Source organism: Mixophyes fleayi, chromosome 3 (genome assembly GCF_038048845.1).
Source record: "Mixophyes fleayi isolate aMixFle1 chromosome 3, aMixFle1.hap1, whole genome shotgun sequence".
Taxonomy (NCBI): domain Eukaryota; kingdom Metazoa; phylum Chordata; class Amphibia; order Anura; family Limnodynastidae; genus Mixophyes; species Mixophyes fleayi.
In genome coordinates this window covers 185,222,035-185,241,765 of record NC_134404.1, presented here as the reverse complement: position 1 = coordinate 185,241,765, position 19,731 = coordinate 185,222,035, and the positions used below count along the sequence as shown (strand labels likewise).

The 19,731-nt window shown below is 41.6% G+C and overlaps 1 protein-coding gene across 2 annotated transcripts in view; it reads right to left on the bottom strand.

Annotated features, from left to right (window-relative positions):
* Positions 1 to 19,731, bottom strand: part of CRYBG1 (crystallin beta-gamma domain containing 1) — a 255,952-nt gene that overhangs the window by 49,290 nt on the left and 186,931 nt on the right. For both annotated transcript variants that reach the window (XM_075202860.1, XM_075202861.1), the window contains one exon: positions 5,646 to 7,453. In XM_075202860.1, coding sequence (XP_075058961.1) covers positions 5,646 to 7,453 — 1,808 coding nt within the window. The remainder of the gene's footprint in view (positions 1 to 5,645; positions 7,454 to 19,731) is intronic.

Genomic DNA, 19,731 nt, shown 5'->3' with positions numbered 1-19,731 from the left:
ATCCCCATTTCAGTTTCACCGACTGAGCAGAAATGGGACTTTATGGTTATACTGACTTGAACCAAGAATGGATGTTCTTATATTCTGCAAATGAAGAACCTGCCACTTACTCGCCTGGGCATCTGAAAATACAAACCATTTTTGAGGCACTTTCTACCAAAAGTAGGTCATACAAATAATCCCTCAACTGAATGTGCACATCTTTCACTGTAGCAGATCATTACAATAAAATCATCCATTAAATTGGAGGTCCCTGGTCTAAGTCTCTGTATACATGAATGAGAAGCAGCGTATATCTGGTCTTTACACCTTCCGGAGAACATTTAACACCTGGCTTTGTGGGCCGGGAAAGATATACTTTCACCTTTCTCACCTTCAACAGTTTAGGGCAAGTTAAAAATCAACTATATGACCGGTTGCTATGGTTTAGTGCATATTGTGCACCTAAATGCAAACAATAACTACTGTACTGGTTTGGATTAGTGAAATTAAAAATAAAAATGTTTTAAATTAAAATAAAAAACTTATCAAAACTACAACTACACAAAGCATACGTGTGAGTACGGCTGAATTTAATTGAAATTCCTAAAAAAAAAAGAAGTGGTCGAAGACTAGAATAAAGGAGAGAAAAAAAACTTTATATGTGCCATAAAATACAAGTCTAACAAACTTGAACAATAGTTTGCTCTCCCAATACACTTATAAATAGCAACATAGCTTCCGATAGAAAGAAGCATTAAATTAAGTATTAAGAATACTAATGTGATAACATGGTTATAGGCCATAATGTGCACCCACATTAAAAATACATATACAAAATTCTAAACTTGTACTATTATAATCATGTGGTACTATATGAACACTTCCTATACATTTCCCTTAACAGCTGGATAGTCTGAGCCAAGACAGGCATGTTGGAACACATTTTCTAGCTCTGCCTATACATTAAAAACTACTATTTAGCTAGTGCACTGCACATTTGCCAAACACACCATGCCATACTTGGGGCTACAACCCATTGGTAAAATTGAAGAGCCAGGCTAGCTGATAGAAGCCCCTTTCACTTAAAACTTGCCCCCTGGACATGGTGGACAAGCCCAATGTGTTTACTAGTAGGGTCAATTCAAAACCATACAGCAGTGGAATAATCATTATCAGGCGCTATCCCTGTGCTCTCCAGCTTGCACAGGGACGGGCGCTCGTTCAACAGTAAGTCGCGTCTGGTTGCGTAGCCTGGCAGCCGTCTCTGCTCATGGGTGCCCTGTTGCCAGGCAATGGGACGCTAGTTGACAGCCGGTTGTGGCAGCAGATGTCACCGCCACTTCCCATTTCCCCACTCTATATAAAGGAGGGTGCCAGAGTATTCGGTCTCCTAGTTTCAGGTCTTGTTATATTCCATTTTCCACAGTCTGTCTTCCTGGTTTGATCTCGCTTGTTCCTGACGTTTCTCCTGGATTCTCCCTTGGTTCTGCTTCATTGTCCCAGTATTGACCTTCACCTGTCTGACTACTCTTTTGGATCCTCCTGGTGTACTACATTGTCCGCACGGCTAGACCTCAGCATTCCTGACCATTTCATTATCCTTCATCTACCTCACTGATTACCTTTTGCAGAACCGCAACCTGCGCATCTCTCTCAGCTAAACCCAAACCTCCTTGCGGGGGTCCCTGGAAAAGACCAGAGTCGCTTTAGACTCCGCACCTCCAGATAGGGTAGTGCCAAAATCAGCAGATAGCCAAAGTTTCTGACAATAATGAGACAAAAAGTCAGACAAGGGAGGGCAAACTACCAAATCCCAATCGAGAAGTCAGATTTTAGGCGGCTGGTCAGATCAGAGGTAGCAAAAGACAGGTAGTGTAGTGTAGAACTAAAAACAGTATCTGTGCATGCTTGCTGCCCACTCTGACCCTTATAATCAGGGTCAATACATAGAAATACAACAAAAGAAAACACACCTTTGTATCCAAAGAGACAACTTATCATGAACAACGAACACTCGGCCTGGTCATAAATATCGCTCAGTCCATGACTTTAATGTGTCCTCAGCAGCGCAACAGACTCAGAGTATCAGTAGCTGAATCGGGGTGCACGAGTCTGTGCGAAGTAAAAAATTGACTAATTAATACAGTCCCCACTGAAACCCGAGCTACTTATCTTCATACTAGATAAACCCGTTCCTAAATACTCACATTTACCACAATTAGATCCCTTATTACAATTCACGGAATGTCAGACATATGTTTTTCGTAGTACTAGGTCCCTCTAGAATAGTCATGGGTAACTTGATACACTTATGGCGTGGCCCATTAACCTTCAAAAGGGCCGCACATGAGTTCCCTAGAGCACTCTCTACCCCTTGAGCCTTCTGCCTCCTTTCTTCAAGGTAGACTGCTGTGCAAAACAGAGCCTCTATTACAGACCCTAAGGAATTACCTCTTTATTTATACTGTTCCTTCTAATGTATCTCACACCTTCCGGACCCCCTTTCTCCTCTATACCCCCACCATTACCCTTTATTATTCACTGTTATAAATATTATTAAAAAAAATATTAGTTAAAAAATATCCTGAAGACATGTTAAGGTTTTGTATTATAGAAAATTGTTTGTGTATCTTTTTTGTACCATTTCTTCAATCACACTACACTTTAACCAGAAATCTAAGTAATCAGATAAAACAATACTGTTAATTAAAAAAAGAGCCAGCTATCTGTAATAATATGTCAATAAATCTGACAATAAAGCAGGAAGTAGCTGGGGGTCTCAGGTGAAGACTCGAGGGCCTCAGGTGAAGGGTCGGGGGCCTCAGGTGAAGGGTCGGGGGGGCCCTGCAACTGCATTTCACATACAAACGTGTATTAACATGACAATAGTAATAGGTTTCAAGAATAGGAAAGGAAAGAAGCATAGAGTGGCTTTTATGACAATACTTTAGGCAACATGGGTGTCCTGATTATTTGTTTCAAAATTCAGGGAGCACTAAATCTACCAGGCATGATATTTGCAGACAGTAGAATGCACACACACCAACATGTGCCATGTGCAGTGTAAACAGGTGTGCTCAGCACAACATACATATGACACAATGGACATACTACATAGATGTGATGTATGTATGAACAAAATGGTGTATAAACAACCACTACAGGCTAGGTAGATATTTAGATTGTTACCTATTTGGCTTTTGGAGGTAAGCTTGAATGTTTACAATGGACTTTAACAAAAAAGAGCAAAAAGCCAGAGGAATATGTGTAATTACATATTTAAAAGAACCAAGTAGGTATTTATCCCCAAATAAGGATTTTACATTAATTTCAAGATTTAAGTATTTTTAACTAGATAGTAGTATTATAACAACAAATCAATCAGTTATGTTTTTCTGTCATGCTATCTGCCAAATTGGCAGAAAATCAGCATTTATATGGGCAGCTTTAAAGAGCATTATATGATGGCTGGGAGTTGTTGCTAAAATACATTTGGTGCCTGCCAAAAGATCATTTATATTTTATCACATCAATGCTTAGTAAGGTGTGTCAGACATACTAGTCCGAAGGAAATGAGCTGAGAGATCCATACAACTAAGCATGTAACGGACAGATAAATCACCACTTTTTGACAGTGGCATCTTCAAAATGATGATGGTAGAAGATAAGTCACATTATGAGTGTCTTATCAAATCCAAGATTATTAGTATTGTGTTGTTGCACGCAGAATTCTGCAAACTTTGTACAGATATATAACCTCTGAACGATATTAGCTACAATCATATAGCACACCTCCAGTGCGTAATAATTATATCACTGTCTAATAACCAAGCACTGCCCGTGTATGCATCCTGTGACTGCCCAGTAGTCTGTAAGATGGGCAAAATATTCATACAAGGTTTGTGTTACATTCCAAGGCAAACATGCAGGTTGGACAAATCTCTATGCATTTGTAGTGAATAAATATGAATGGTGTCATTCATTTAATTATAATTAAATTGAATGAATTTTGTTTGTATTCAAAACAAAATATCCACTCTCAGGGGGGTATTCAATTGTCCGCGGGTTCGAGCGCGGAAAAACTAATACCGTTAATATGGTAATCTCTCGCTGGATTTCAGCTCGCAGCTCCCTGAGCTGCGAGCTGAAATCCAGCGAGTAAATTACCGTATTAACGTTTTTTCCGCGCACGATTACCGTAGTAACGGTAATCGTGCGCAGACCGCGGGATTTTTGGCAATCCCGCCGACAATTGAATATGCCCCTTAGGGGGGAATTCAATTAGCTACAAAGTGTCTGGTGGGCATTCTGGGGACACTTTGCCGGGGAGATTTTAATAGAAATCTCCACTCAGTTTTCCTCGCGCCCCATAGAGTTGTGAGGAAAAGTGAGCAGAGATTTTTTTATCGCAGTAATGGTAAAAGTGCGCAGCCATGATGTTCTGAGGAACAGCGCAGCTAATTGACGTCCCCCCTTAGAATGTTATGTAACTTGATTTCTCCTAACTTGCGCTACCAATAGATTGCAGTAAACCGCAACGCATCAACAGCAAATGGAAAACATGTTGAAAAACCATCACTAAAATGTATCACTTTAGTTTTCAAGCATTTTAGCCACTTCCCAAGCACATATGTGCAAATGAGCCTAAGGGCTAGATTTACTAAGCTGCGGGTTTGAAAAAGTGGGGATGTTGCCTATAGGAGGGGTTTAACTTCTGTCTGCATGCCCTTACTGTACTGAACTCACATGTGAACACCCCCGATCTGCCTCTCTAGGGCCCGCAAGTATAAGATATGTCAAAATATGGAAGCACTACATGAGGCACATTTTCACATGGCGCAAAGGGACTTTCAACTGTATAATAATATTAGCTGTGGGGCATCACGGTGGCCTAGTGGTTAGCTTCTTCCTTACAGCACTGGGGTCATGAGTTCAATTCCCGACCATGGCCTTATCTGTGTGGAGCTTGCATATTCTCCCCGTGTCTGTGTAGGTTTCCTCCGGGTGCTACGGTTTCCTCCCACACTCCAAAAACATACTAGTAGGTTAAGTGGCTGCAATTAAATTGACCCTATTCTGTGTGTGTGTGTGTGTGTGTGTGTGTGTGTGTTAGGGAATTTAGATTGAAAGCTCCAATGGGGCAGGGACTGATGGGAGTGAGTTCTCTGTACAGCGCTGTGGAATTAGTGACGCTATATAAATTTTAGCTACGTCCAGGCATTTTTTATTTTTTTTTAATTATCAGTATGTTTTGGGTTTTTTCAAATGTCATGCCCCTTCCAGGAGTGTGCAAATGTGGCTGTCCTCGTTTTCATGCTTGTATCCAGTGCTTCCTTTTTATAACCACATTCAATTCAATAGAGAGATGTTACAGAGATCCTGAAATATGCTCAAAAAAACCCCCCAAAAATATCTAGACAGTCTTAAGCTGCACCTTGCTTGAGTTCCTTGAGACATCTGGTACTGAAGGTTTAAAATAGCAATGGAAAAAAAAGTGTAAGGATGCTGCAGAACAGTTCAACAAACTAAACTCTGGGGGTTACATGTAAAATGTTATTTTTAAAAGTAATGCAGTTCATGTTTAATTTTCCACTAACATTTAACGTTATACTCATATTATGCAATGACTTATAACAGCATTCCAGGCAAAATAGTGTACTTACATATTGAGCTTTGAGGTTACTGTGGACTTGGAGCTGTCATTCACAGAAGTGTGAAGTTTAGAAGCAAGTAAATTAGGGGATTGGGTAGGACTATCCAAATCAGCACTGCTTTGAGAATGTTGTCTCTGCACTCCCTGGATGTTCTCCTGCTTCGTCCTCCTATCCGGAGAGAGAATTCCTGCAGCTGTCGGGCTGCTATCCCCAGCAGTATTACAACAGTTTTCCCAACCACGTCCAGATAAGGATTCAGGAACAGATGCCTTTTCCACGTAGGCGTCTTTTGTTGTAGAAACAGGAAAAGGCTGGTTAAACTCCGTTGCTTTGGCAGAGGCTGCTACAGCTTGATTTCTAAACAGAGGATCTCTAGCCTGAGCCTTGCGAGCTGTTGGAGAACAGGGAGCCCAGGCAGACTGATTTTTTTTCCTCATAGGGCTGGAGGCTGGGTGTTGCTGTTTATCTTTGTCTGATTCACCCTTGGGCAACAGTTTGGGATTAGCTCCCGCCTTTAGTTCTTGGTTGGCTGATGCACTGCCATTAGACTCTGGTGACAGAGGGACAGGTTTTATATTACTATCAGGAGTGGTTGGATATTCCTTAACCCCTTCAAAGTTATATTCAAAAACATTATCTTGTAGTGCAGGGCTTTCACCTGTTTTATCATCATTTTGACTGTTCTGAGACTTTAGTGAGCGTCTCTTCTTGTTAATTTTTCTGCCAGTGGGGCTTTTCTCCATTGCCTCTCCGTTGCTATAGCCTCTTGTGGGGGTTGGAGAATTTGTTCCAGCAGCTTTGCTTAGGTAGATATCAAATGCTAAAACCTTTGCATTACTTTCGCTAGAACTGTGCTCCATTGGCTTCTCTTGCTCAGATCCCGCAGATATATCACTTTCTGTAAAACTGAGAGCAGGCGAGGCGTCACCTGCACTTCCTGGTTTATTTAAACCGTTACTGCCATCTGCCGTATCAGAAGACAAGTTGAGTTCAGCGGGAACTGCCTCTTGGTCCTGTGTGTCACTGCGTGATGCCACCTGCACTGTTAATTTTGAAGCATTTATCTTTTCTGGACTGTCCAGTTTCTGAATTGGTTTATCTGGTGTTCTAAGTTTTGAGTCTGTTACTTTGCTGGAGAATTTGGCTGTTTTCCTTGTCAATAATTTGGGTGACTCATCTTTAGCAACATTAGTTTCTTGTGCAAATACCTGTAGTCTTCGCACACTGGACTTAGTTGTTTCATCTGAAGAAGTTCTCCTTCCAGGTGATTGTGTCAGGTGTCGAACACTCTTATCTATGCTGCTTTGCCTGTCCACTTTAGGTGTTGTGCTTGGTGTAAACTTTTGACTGATGTCTGAAAATGTTTCAGAAAGAACAGCAGGACGTACAGCTATTGCAATGCTAGATTGCACAACCGATTTAACTAAAGGGTCACTTTCTTTATCCTCATTAGGAAGTGCAATATCACTGTTACCATTAGTAGTTTCTTTTTCACTTTGACCTACAGGTAATATAGATTCCTTTGAGATGTGCCGTGGACCTTGATCTGATGCAGCCTCTACATTGACAGTGCCACTTGCTTGGGTTTGTACTTTGGAGCTGGTATTTACTAAGATCTGAACTCTCTTTCGATCCCTTGCAGTCTCTTTATCACTAGACCTATATGTCAGTGTCTTTTCATTAGTAGGGCTTGTGGGAGACTCTGTGACAGGCTTACTCTGTTTCTTTTTACCGGGGTTAAAGATATTTCCAAATTTTCCCAAGACAGGTTTCTTTGTGCTGTCTTTCTTAGGTGACTCTGCAGATGGTGATCTAGACTGAAGAGAAAAAAAAGTGTTCAGCTAAAAATGTTCCATAACATTATAAGAATACATAGTGATGGATGAAAACGTAATTTACATTTACAGTGGGGGTATAGACCTCCTCCCAACATACTTCTGATGTTATTTACTTAGCCTTTGTCACATGATCATTTAGTACATTTAGCTCAAAACACAGCATACAAACTATGAGTACCGACACGATTTTTCTGTACACTTTAAATTTTACAATGCATCACATAGATAATTAAGAAATAATGTTACTAGGTAACTAAACAGAATGCAAAGCATAGCAGTGAATAGTGCCAAGGACAACAAACTATTTATGTGCTTTTCCTCTCATGTTCATGAATATAGGATGAAAAGCGCGTGAATGAGCCCATAGTAAATAGTTCTGCAATATGTATAATTTAGACACAGGCTTAATGAGAGTATAGTTATCTAACAACAATTTACAGTTCATGTGTATAGTTTTATTGTTGGAAGAGATGTTCCTCAGTGACCTTTCCCTGTGCTGCAAAACAGTATACGGCTTTGTTATCACTCATTCGCTGATAGTGTTTTCAATAGAACAAGTCAGTGGTGCTCAAACGTATTTTTAGCTGCAACCCCAGTGGACTGCTAAAGAGGTGGCTAATAATAGCATTATGCGATAGGTGAAAATAAGGGGACCCTTAGTTCTTCAACGGAGATGTCCACCCACATGTTGAGTCCCATTGCTGCAGGAAGGTGAATGAAAGGAGCACATTATTACATGAATGTGAACTGCATTTACATCTCAAATCATTTAAATGCCACATTAGTTCACTTATACTGACAGCTACAAGGTTAGATACATACTGGGGAAAAAAGTTATGATCTTTTGCCACAAAAACAGGAGGGGGGAGAAGACAAATCATTGTGTAGGAAAAGATTACATACAGGCAGGACATTAGTATTCAAGAACCCTGGAAAAGTATATTCGTACTATGACTAAGTTTAACACTGTATGAGGAATGAGAATTTGATGTGGGTGTGTCTGTCGGAGGAAGTTGACTCTTGAAATGCTAATCTGAAGCATTTCAATCTTTGTTTAAAGATTAGTGCTCAAATTTGTAAGTCACAAAGGTTTTCTGAAACAGAATAAAGACAAATCATATCCCAAAAGCAAATAACAAAGGTGAAGAAGAATCAATATTTGTAGAAATTTGACAAAATGGGTAATTTTCAAACTACACAGAAATGTGTGTCTGCACAGCTTCCTTATCTGGGCAAGGTGAACGCTCTATTCTTGGCCTTAGGAAATGCCCTCATAAAATTAATCTACACCTTAATGTACAGCATTGCGGGTGCTCTGGAAACCGCACACGATAGAAACAAAAAAAACGCAACCTTGTACAAAATATTTCTTACTTTAGTCTTACTTATGATTTAAAATAATCACAATAGTGAGGGAACATCTGGACTGTCTTTGTTATATGTGTGACTTTTATGTTTTAGTGTTTATTATTATTGGTAAAAGTGAGCCTGGAAAAATCACTTTCACAAAACACAAAGGTATAAAAGGTGTACCACTGAAAGCACAGGGATGACGATGGCTTTACGACAATTCTAATCTGCAGGGTTAGTAAAGTATTTTTTGGGAGCAAAATTGAATATCCATTAAGAATAGATGTGAATGAGCTCCGAATCACAATGTCACGTCTCATTAAAAGTTTAACTGTTAGTTCAACTTGTGCAAGGTCTAATGAAGGAGGAAAATAAAGAATTAGCTGTACACAAGCTCAGGTTTTGGATTCCTAGAGAGAATGCAATATGACACGTGAATTGTCATGTACATGAAGTTGTTTATTATAAAGTTTGTTTGAAAAACACAGAACATTTGTTAAATTTGTAGCACGTTTACTACCTGTTCAATTTATTATTTTATTTTAAGCATAAAAAAAGGAAAGGGTGTTTAAAAGTAGAGATGAGCGGGCTCGGATTCCGCTAATCCGAGCCCACCCGAACAGTGCGGATCCGAACGGGATCCAAGCACTGTTCGGATATTTCCGGCGGACAAAAAATTGAAAACGAGGCTCTGTCGACCAAGTCTCGCGTCGAATCTCGCGAGGGGTGGGAGGGAGGGCCCAGAACAATTCCATCTTGTACCTCTTTTTTTGGCATTATGTGCTCAAGCTACCTCGGTGCAACCTTTTGGCCTAAAAACAATATTGTGAGGTGTTCAGAATAGACTGGAAATTAGTGGAAATGATTGTTATTGAATGTTATTGAGGTTAATAATAGCGTAGGAGTGAAAAAAACAAAACACAAAACTGGTTTTTAGCACTTTTTATGTTTTTTTCAAAATAAATCCGAATCCAAAACCTTAAATCCGAACCAAAACCTTTCGTCAGGTGTTTTGCGAAACAAATCCGAACCCAAAACCTCAAGCAAATCCGAATCCAAAACACAAAACACAAGACACCAAAAGTGGCCGGTGCACATCCCTATTTAAAAGCTGTGATCTGGGTCAAAATGTTGTATTAAGAGTGCATCTTTGCTGCATTCTAGTGGTTGGATTTTAGCATCCATCTACTACAGCGTGATGAGGTCCATTCTCTGCGTAGTACTGTTAGCTGCTTTGTCTATTTTTCACAAAACTCATGTCTGTTCTTCTATGTGGGTGGAGTTTTCATAGAAATCCTTAAAATGTCTGGAAGTAGATATATCCCCTGGGACTGATGCAGAGCAAACTGAGCAAAAGAAAAAGTGCATAAATAGCGTATTTCCACAGTCGAGAGCTGTACACATGTCAAAATGCATCCAGCACTGCATCGGCACCATGTGCTCCTAGTTTACTCTGAGCTATCATATATTTCCAAATAACCTGTAACAGGTACAAAAGATATGCTTCCTAAAAGGTATATATGCATGTTTCTGCAGATCTGCATGAGACGCATTTACGTGAGCACACCTTTACTGTATTTGAGCTGCGTTTATATACCCCTTCCCTCCCCCATTCTACCTCTCCAGTCCTAAGGTATCAGATACAGGCAAGTGTGCATTTGCACATACAGCGCTCAGCCACAACATTAAAACCACTGACAAGTGAAATGAATAACATTGGTTGTCTCGTTGCAATGGCACCTTTCAATGGATATAAAATATTAGGCAGCAAGTGAAGAGTCAGCTCTTGAAGTTGATGTGTTGGATGCTGGAAAAATTGACAAGTGTAAGGATCTGAGCGACTTTACAAGGGCCAAATTATGATGGCTAGATGACTAGGTCAGAGCATCTCCAAAACTGCAGGTCTTGTGGGGTGTTCATGGTATCATCATCATCATTTATTTATATAGCGCCAACATATTCCGTAGCGCTTTACAATTGGGGACAAACGTAAAACTAATAAACAAACTGGGTAAAACAGACAAAGAGGTGAGAAGGCCCTGCTCGCAAGCTTACAATCTATGGAACAATGGGAGATTGACACATGAGGTTAAGTATACATTTTGCATCATGGCCCAGCCAGACTGCAAAGGTAAGGTGACTCATAAGCTAAATGATCCTGTCACACAACAATGTTGGTCCGGGGGTAGTTGTCTTCTGTGAAATTGTGTAACAGGCTAAAGGTAGTGAGGTTAAGAGGGTGGTTGAGGAATATTATAAGCTTGTCTGAATAGGTAGGTTTTCAGAGAACGCTTGAAAGTTTGTAGACCAGAGGAGAGTCTTATTGTGCGAGGGAGAGAGTTCCATAGAGTGGGTGCAGCCCGAAAAAAGTCCTGTAACCGGGAATGGGAGGATGTAATGAGGGTGGATGAGAGACGCAGATCTTTTGCAGAACGGAGTTGCCGAGTTGGGAGATATTTTGAGACAAGAGAGGAGATGTATGTTGGTGCAGCTTTGTTGATGGCCTTGATGGTATGCAGTGGTTACCTACCAAAAGTGGTCCAAGGAAGGACAAGTGGTGAACAGGGGAGAGGGTCATGGGCACACAAGGCTCCTTGATGCGTGTGAGAAGAGAAGACCAGCCAGTCTGGTCCAATACCACAAAGAGCTACTGTAGTACAAATTGCTGGAAAAAAATTAATGCTGGTTATGATAGAACACACAGTGCATAGCAGATTGCTGCGAATGGGCTGCGTAGCCACAGACTGGTCAGAGTGCCCATGCTGACCCCTGTCCACCGCCTACCATGTGCATGTGAGCACCAGAACTGGACCAAGCACCAATGGAAGAAGGTGGCCTGATCTTATGAATCATGTTTTCCTCTTTCAGCAGGATAATGTGCCCTGCCACACTGCAAAAATTATTCAGGATTGGTTTGAGGAACATAACAGAGTTCAGGGTGTTGACATGGCCTCCAATTTCTCCAGATCTCAATCCGATCGAGCATCTGTGGGATATGCTGGAAAAATGAGTCAGAACCATTGAGTCCCCACCTCGCAACTTATAGGACCTAAAGGATCTGCTGCTAACATCTTGGTACCAGATACCACAGGACACCTTCAGAGGTCTTGTGGAGTCCATGATTCGATCGGTCAGAGGTGTTTTGGTGGCACGAGGGGGATCTACACAATATTAGTATATGTGGTCTCTTTGTCGGCATGCGCAGTGTAAATTTGCACAATCACGCTACACTGATTGGAGTATGTTCAACTCTGAATCAGGTCCAACACAGTAAAGTCAGGTGCAAAATGTGAAAATGAAAGTAAGGTGTTCACCTCATAATCTATCACAGTGTAAATGCACACACGAAGGTGAGAAGTTAAAAGTGGCTTAACAATATGTGGGGGAAAAAAACATAGGAGGTTACCTTGATTTTTAATACATAGGCTAATGGAAATAGTCATTATTTATTTTTAAAATCATTGTGTTTTCATTGAAAGTGGAAGTAAAGTGAAAAAAGAAATGAATGTCCCTGTAAGTCCTCATACACATGGGTGCCAATAAGGTGCTGATAAGGCATCAGCGAAACGTGATGTTGAATATAGTAAATGCAGTGCCAACAGTGAACAAACAAAAATATTAATTGGACCTGTTGAGAAATGCTCTCTGTATGAACAACATTGGCTGTTTGACCTATGGACGAGACTAGTAGTGTTGCCTCACATCCAATGTCCATTCCATATTCACAGCAAGTGTCTGTATGTGAGTGGCTCCACTGAGGATGACCTGCAACTATAATTATATATATTGGAAATTATTGTGGTAGTTAGTTCTGGCTTAATGCAACACTAACTTGGGTGGAGTATAAAAATTGCTGTTTGCAACATGAATGTATCTTACAGAAGGCAAATATATACCTGCTCAACAAAATGTCTGCAGGCTGACAGTGTTATGTATGAACAAGTTAGAAGTGACCCATTATGGGTATTACGAAATATTAATTAACTATAAATTGCACGTTCTTCTACTTTCCCATGCTATGTTTTTCAACAAATGTTCCAGCCTTTTAACAGTTCTTAAATAAATTACTTTCGATTTTTTTGTAAAGGTAACACATGCCCCCTAGCGAATATTAAAATCACTTGCAGCAATTGTAATCACAGATAAATCTATTTAATCGGAATCTAATTTGTAATTGTAACAACATACAGTATAGGAGTGAATGGGGTTAATGGTTTTCTGCTAGCGCAAAAACAAGATGGTTTTGTTCCTTGTTAAAAAAAATAAAATAAAATAAGAACTGTATGAAACAAATCGGACATAGGGAAAGATACAGGATGCGCGCGAATACCGCCTTCTGGGACAGAAGGGGAGCAGGGATACAAGAGGGTAGCGGGCAGCGGGCAGCGGAGTACGCGGGAGCGCTGTCTGGAAGAGATCGTCGCTCTTTAACTTATCAGCGATTTTTCTCGCAATTAGGAAACGTAGCGCCCGCGACAGACTGTCTTGTACGGAAATGGAAACGCAGCCATTCATTCTCCCGCCCTCACACACCAAACCGTACTTACATGACCGGGCAGGTAGAGGCTGAGGGGCCACCGGCAAAAACACAGCTAGTCCCAATAGATTAGAGTTACATGCAGCCCGCTCCTGGCACACTGAACCTGGCCACTGTGTACGGGACTCCTGTCTGGGAGGAGCCGAGTACCTGGCTGCACATGTCAGCTATACATTATAACACGATCCATCGTAGGACTGCTCCGGTGCTGTCACAGAACCTCCCCTGTACTTCTAGTGTCACACATTTACATTCTGTTGGACGTGTCTTTCAACAATAACAGGAATAATATGTATTTTTTCATTCTTTCACCAATGAGAACGGATTCAAACCGGAAACCCCCAAAATACATAAACACCCATGGCTGCCAGCTTCAAACCTCAGTATGCTGTACTACTGGCGACATATAAAAATGTTCTGGGTGTGTATGCCAGCAAAACCATTCCTCACAACCAGCGCGACGTTGGGGTAGATGCCACTGCCTATGTACCAGCCTTCACCATCGGCCTCCGCTCAGAATTATTCTCTGCTCTATGAGACACGTCTGTGGTTTAAGCTTCGCAGGTTATAAAACAGAATAAGGGGTTTATTTAGGAGTCATCATATTTTTTCACATTTGCTATTTCTTATTGCATAGATAGAAAATGATATAGGGGTCAATGGGTTCCATTTATTATAGTTCATTTACTTGTAAATTCCGGCCCAAAACCAGCTGTTTTAGGGGCATGGACGCATATTTAAGTATTTTTCTAATCTATGAACATGGCAACATATATCATAGATATCTGCTGCTTTGCATTTTTTTTAAATAAATAGCAGTTCCATAGATGTCTATGAGGACTACTATGTACCGCAATTTACCAACTGTTGAAAATACTTTTACACCTATGGTAATGTACGCTAGCTCAGGCTGGCGTACATTACCGTTCTTTATAGTTGTCAACACTGTTCAGCTTTGCTCCGAAGAGCAGAGCTTCACAGCCAGGGGCAGGCTGGGCTGGGGGGTAGGGGGTCATCTGCCCCTCAGGCCGGTCCCATAATGGGCTACCTTGGGCTGGGTCACTGGGCCAACTGCATTTTTTTTCCATTATAATAGGCGCTGAGTTGAGTCTTGCCACTCTGACTGCAATTTGCCATCCCACCCCTCTTCACAGTGCATGTGTGGAGGGATCACATGATCCCTCCTTGTCACACACCGCTCTCTCTGCAACTGTACAGTCCAGGGATGTTTGTGCACATGTCCGAGGTTTTCAGACGGTGCATGCGCACTGGAGTGAGAAGAGGACACCGGTTGATTGCAAACTTCTTCGGAAGTGAAGAGGCAGTGGGTAAGTAAGTTTTGCACTTTACAAAACAGCAGTTTTTCTGAACTGTTTCTGTGGAGGTTTTGTAATAAATATGAAAGATAGTTCAATCCTTATCTATGCGATAAGGATTGAAATCTATCTTTCATATTGTGCGATCATTCTTAAATATGCCCCTATGCATCAAGCAAAAAATTACTTAAAATATGCGGAAACGGCTGTCTCCGCATCTTTTAAGTAAGTTTTCTATGTATTAACTGCCTAACGATCATTTAGGCTGCCACCGTGCAGCATCGCAGTCCCCATAGTTTACTATGGGGACTGCGATGTTCTGCAATGCATGAAGCTTTGATAAGCTTCGCATTGCACGGACAGGTAACGCCATCTCAGGATGGCGTTACCTGTCATTTCCTATGGGATTCTGCTGAAGCCTCTCTGGATTCGCGTTATCCGATACAGTGGAAGTACTGTGCGCATGCGCACAGCACATCCTCCTGTAAGCAGGAAAAAAAGTTTGTAGTATAGGGGTCACTTCGCTGGGGCTCCCAGAGTAGCCCCGGCATGGTGCATCTAAGCGGTACCTAAATATGCATCACTGCGATGTGCAGGGATGCATATTTATCTGTACTGCATCATATTGATGCATAGAGCCCATAATGTGCCTATTTATTAACTTTGTTCAGCTGGGACAGCAGCTCCGTTAGGTGCCTGTCCTGATGAATAGTTAATAGTGATTGCATTTGCGATCACTTTAATTACAGGTTATTATGGCCAGGCAGAATTTGCGAAGGGGAAAGCATTAAGACTGCTGGTGAGGAATCTGAAAATCCTTCTCCAGGATGCTCTCTCCATAGACTACACCAGCTAATGCCATCTACAGATGGCGTTAACTGTCGGGGTCAAACTCCAAATTTCTGTTTGATAATAGTGCATAATCGCAGTTACAATGGACATCTATTGGATTGGAGATATCTTCTGAGGTCCTATATTCATAAATAGCCCTGCTACTAATGTAGTAATCCCCTAAAAAACTCAATTTTCAGGGGATTTTTACCTCTTCGGAAGTTGATAAATAGGCTCCTCATACTGAACAAGACAACGCCAACATCACATGACTTCTGCACAGTGTATGGGGGTCATGTCAGTTATCTGCATTGTGTAGTCTTCCTCAACATAACCATGATTCCAGTTATTTAATCTTTAAAACACAAGATAAGAGATTTTCTGAAATTATCACACAACTAGTGTTAATAATTAGATTAGTAGTGGGTACTCCCATCAAATGGTGAGTGGTGGGTCTGAGTGACATTTGGGAGTCTGAAAGTATGCAGGGGTGACGAGAAGGAGAGGAGAATAGATACAAAGTATCAGACCCTTGCCTATCTGTGTAGTGGGAGTTGCCACCAACCTGGAGTGGCCCCGCCCACATTGGAGACTATTGAAAGGGCCCCAAGAAGTTGCTGTACCTGGGCCCGATATTTCTCTTGGTGGCCCTGAAAGCATATGAAGATATTTTAGGACAAGTGAGTGACTGATGTGGGGGAGCTGAGGTTATTTTGGGTCTGTTTTTTCTTCTATTTCATAAAATGGTAATGTGCAGCCAATTGAAGGTTAGAGGGCCTAACACAGGGATGGATCCAGCGGAGAAGGGGGGAATCTCCCCCTTGCGCACATTTCATCAATGTGCCTGAAGGCTGAGAAGCAGCAAAGATCCTGCTTAAAACACCATTGGAATCTGGCTCTCCTCCAACTATATCCGCCTGATTTCCCTGCTCACCACCGGTATGTTGTGGGTCATATCCTAATTACAGCTAGAGCGGCTACTGCTCAGCACTGGAAGAGCCCGGCTCCCCCACCTCTCTCCAGAGTTATAGCAAAGACCCAGCATAGTTATACGATAGAAACAATTAGCTTCAAGTATACCACTTCAGCGTCTTCCTCCCTGATGAAGTGGTTCACCTGGTCTGACTATTGTGCTACTCATTTGGCTGTGGCCTCGTCCCTTAACTCCTATTAGAACTTCTGTCTCTCCATTTTGATTCATCCAACGCAGAGTCCTCCGTATACTCCTCCGACTCCCCTTCCAGAGCAGCCTCTAGGAATGTCTCCCACCTTCCCCCCCTCCTTGCTTCTTCCCTGTAGATTGTAATTATCCTGGTCTTGTCTTTTTGGTTTGATGTATATTTGTGTTTGATACCTGATGCGTTTACCTGCCATTTAAACTGTGATTACTTGTGTATACATTTTTCTCTAGAAAATTTATTAAAATTCTTCTGAGTTAAAAAAATAAATACCATCTGAGAGCCTGGGCAGCATTTCCTGCCTGCTTCTCAGACACCACGTGCAGTTACTAGGTATGATGGTGTCATACCCAGTAGCACACTGACTGAAGAAAGGCTACAATCTAATCTGTGCAGCATGCCAAGAGCCACAGAGGGATAAGTAAATTAATTGGGTAAAATTATTGACACCAATAGAGATTAGGTAAAAGATAGGGGGTGTTTGAATTTGCATTATTACAGAATTGAATGGTTTATTTTTCCACGAGAGACCAGGGGTCCAATGTTTTTATTACATAAGAGATGAGGGGAGGGGTAATGCTCTGCTAAACCAAATTTTCCCTCTTTAAAATTAAAAGTCTAGAATCGCCCCAGGGCCTCATTTGCGTACCTTGAGGTGTACCATGTTGTCCATCGCTGTTAGTTAAACTGTGACTACGAGAGAAATACATATGACAAGCTTGTAATGGTTCGCCCCAGTCATGTAACTATCATGTAGCATAGGTAGTAACTAGAGAACCGAACACACCTGAACTTAGAATATCCGAATACTGAGCCAACTCGGTACTTTCGCGCTTTTTCGTAATAAAAAACAAGGCAAAACATCATTGTTACGTCGACGGATCTCGCTAGTTTTGAAATCTATAAGCACCGCTCTCCACGGCGATCTAGCGCCATTTGAAAGAGGGACACAGAAGGGGTAGCATAGAGTGTAGAGCAGTTGGGCAGCAACATAGATAGAATTGAGAGAGGAGGGGGTAGCAGTGTTCAACAAAGTCTACAGTGACATTCAGGAGAGCTCCATTGCTAATTCTCATTGCTGAAAAATACAAATACTAATGCTGGCAGGGTTTTCTTCTGAATTTGCAGTCAAAATGTACAGTGTTTTCAAAATGGATTCACAGCAGTACACAGAAGATTAGGAGCACCAAGCAGCTGCTGCCACTAGTCATGATGATAGTAATCCCTGTACGTCATCTGGTAGAGCTTATCTAAAAGTACATAGTGTTTTTAAGTCAGGGAAACAAAAAATGTAAAAAAACACCTTTTACCTTGGTCAAGAAAAAGGAGCTGTAATCCAGGCAAAATTATCTGCAGAAAAAAATTGCCAACATGTCATTCTACACACGCAGTGGCAAAGAAAGAATGAGGCCTTCGCCTTTCTCTATGAGTGCGAGTTCTGCAACTGTTACTGTGGCATCTTCTTGTCAGGTCACTCATGACCATACAAGACCAAGTAATTCGGACAAAAGTGGTGCACAAATACTTTTACGTGTAAAAGCCGATCTGGAAGAAAACAGTAAGACATTAGAGGAAAATGTATGTTCAGATTCAGAAATGACACAAATCCCTGAGTAGAGTCCAACCACGAGAGCTATGTGTAATCGTGACTATTCTGATAGTGTACCCATAAAGAAGGCCCCTTTCAGCATTTCTGCAGATGTGTGCCTGAACAGCCCAAGTGTAGCCGGTGATACACGAATTTAGGATGCCAATTTGGAATTGCAACAGGATGAGGGAGATATTTGTGATATTTGTAAGTCCTGCATCGGTGGAAACAGTTCTTGCTTGTGATAAGAAGGCCATTGTCATGCCTGGACATAAGACCAAAAAAACCACCTCTTGTGTGAAATTATTTTACCCAAATCCTGACAACAGTTGTCTAGCCATTTGTAGCGTATGTAAAGCCACAGTCATTCCAGGTAGGGACCTTAACCATCTAGGAACCTCATCCATGTTACGCCATTTGACGCGAGTTCATGGCAAGGTGTTGGGAAAATCAGAAAGTTATGATAAAAAAATAACAACAAGCAGTCCATCATCAGCTAGGATCCTTCTCTCGCCTGCATCCCGACGTAGCGATCAGAGTTAGTCCTGCATCCAAGTTGCTAAGGCTAGATGACTCCTGCACTATCCTTGATTCCTCAGAAGAATTCTTGAGCGTTAGTCCCACTGCTGCTGGGGGTGAATCTTCATCCCAGAAGCAGAACAAGAAGAAAACTACTAGTTGTTTACAACAATTGACTGTTAAACAATCCTTTGCAAGAGGAAGCAAGTATGAAAGCTGTCACCCAGTCGCAAAGCGGATCACAGACGCCAAAGCGACTATGCTAGTATTAGATCTGCGTCCAATATCCACTATTAATGCAGCTGGTTTTAGACAGTTACTTGAGGTTTTGTGTCCCCGTTACCAAATTCCATCGCCATTTTACTAGAAAAGCTATTTCTCACCTCTGCCAGAAGGTTCGTAAAAATGTTATTATTGGGCTACAAAATGCCATTCTACCCACTGTACACTTAACTACAGATATGTGGACAAGCGGAACTGGGCAAACTAAAGATTATATGACTGTGACAGCCCACTGGGTTGGTGATTCGCCTTCACCAGCAGGAACAGCAGCAGCATATACCCAAGTATGTCACATTTGTCAGAGGCAGGCTACTCTGTGTATTACCGGCTTCACTAAGAGGCATACAGCTAACAATCTGTTACAAAAACGAAGGGATGTCATTGCAACATGGCTTATCCCTGCTTGGAATCTCCTCAGGGCATGTCATTTCTGATAACATCACCAATATTGTGAGAGCATTACAGCTGGGTGAATTCCATCACATTCCCTGTTTTGCTCACACAATAAACTTGGTGGTGCAGAAAAAATGACAGAGACGTGCAGGAGATGCTGTCTGTGGCCCGTAAAATATCTGGACATTTCCGGCATTCAGCAACAGCGTGTAGGAGATTGCAGCAGCTACAAGAGCAATTTAATTTGCCCTGCTACCAACTGA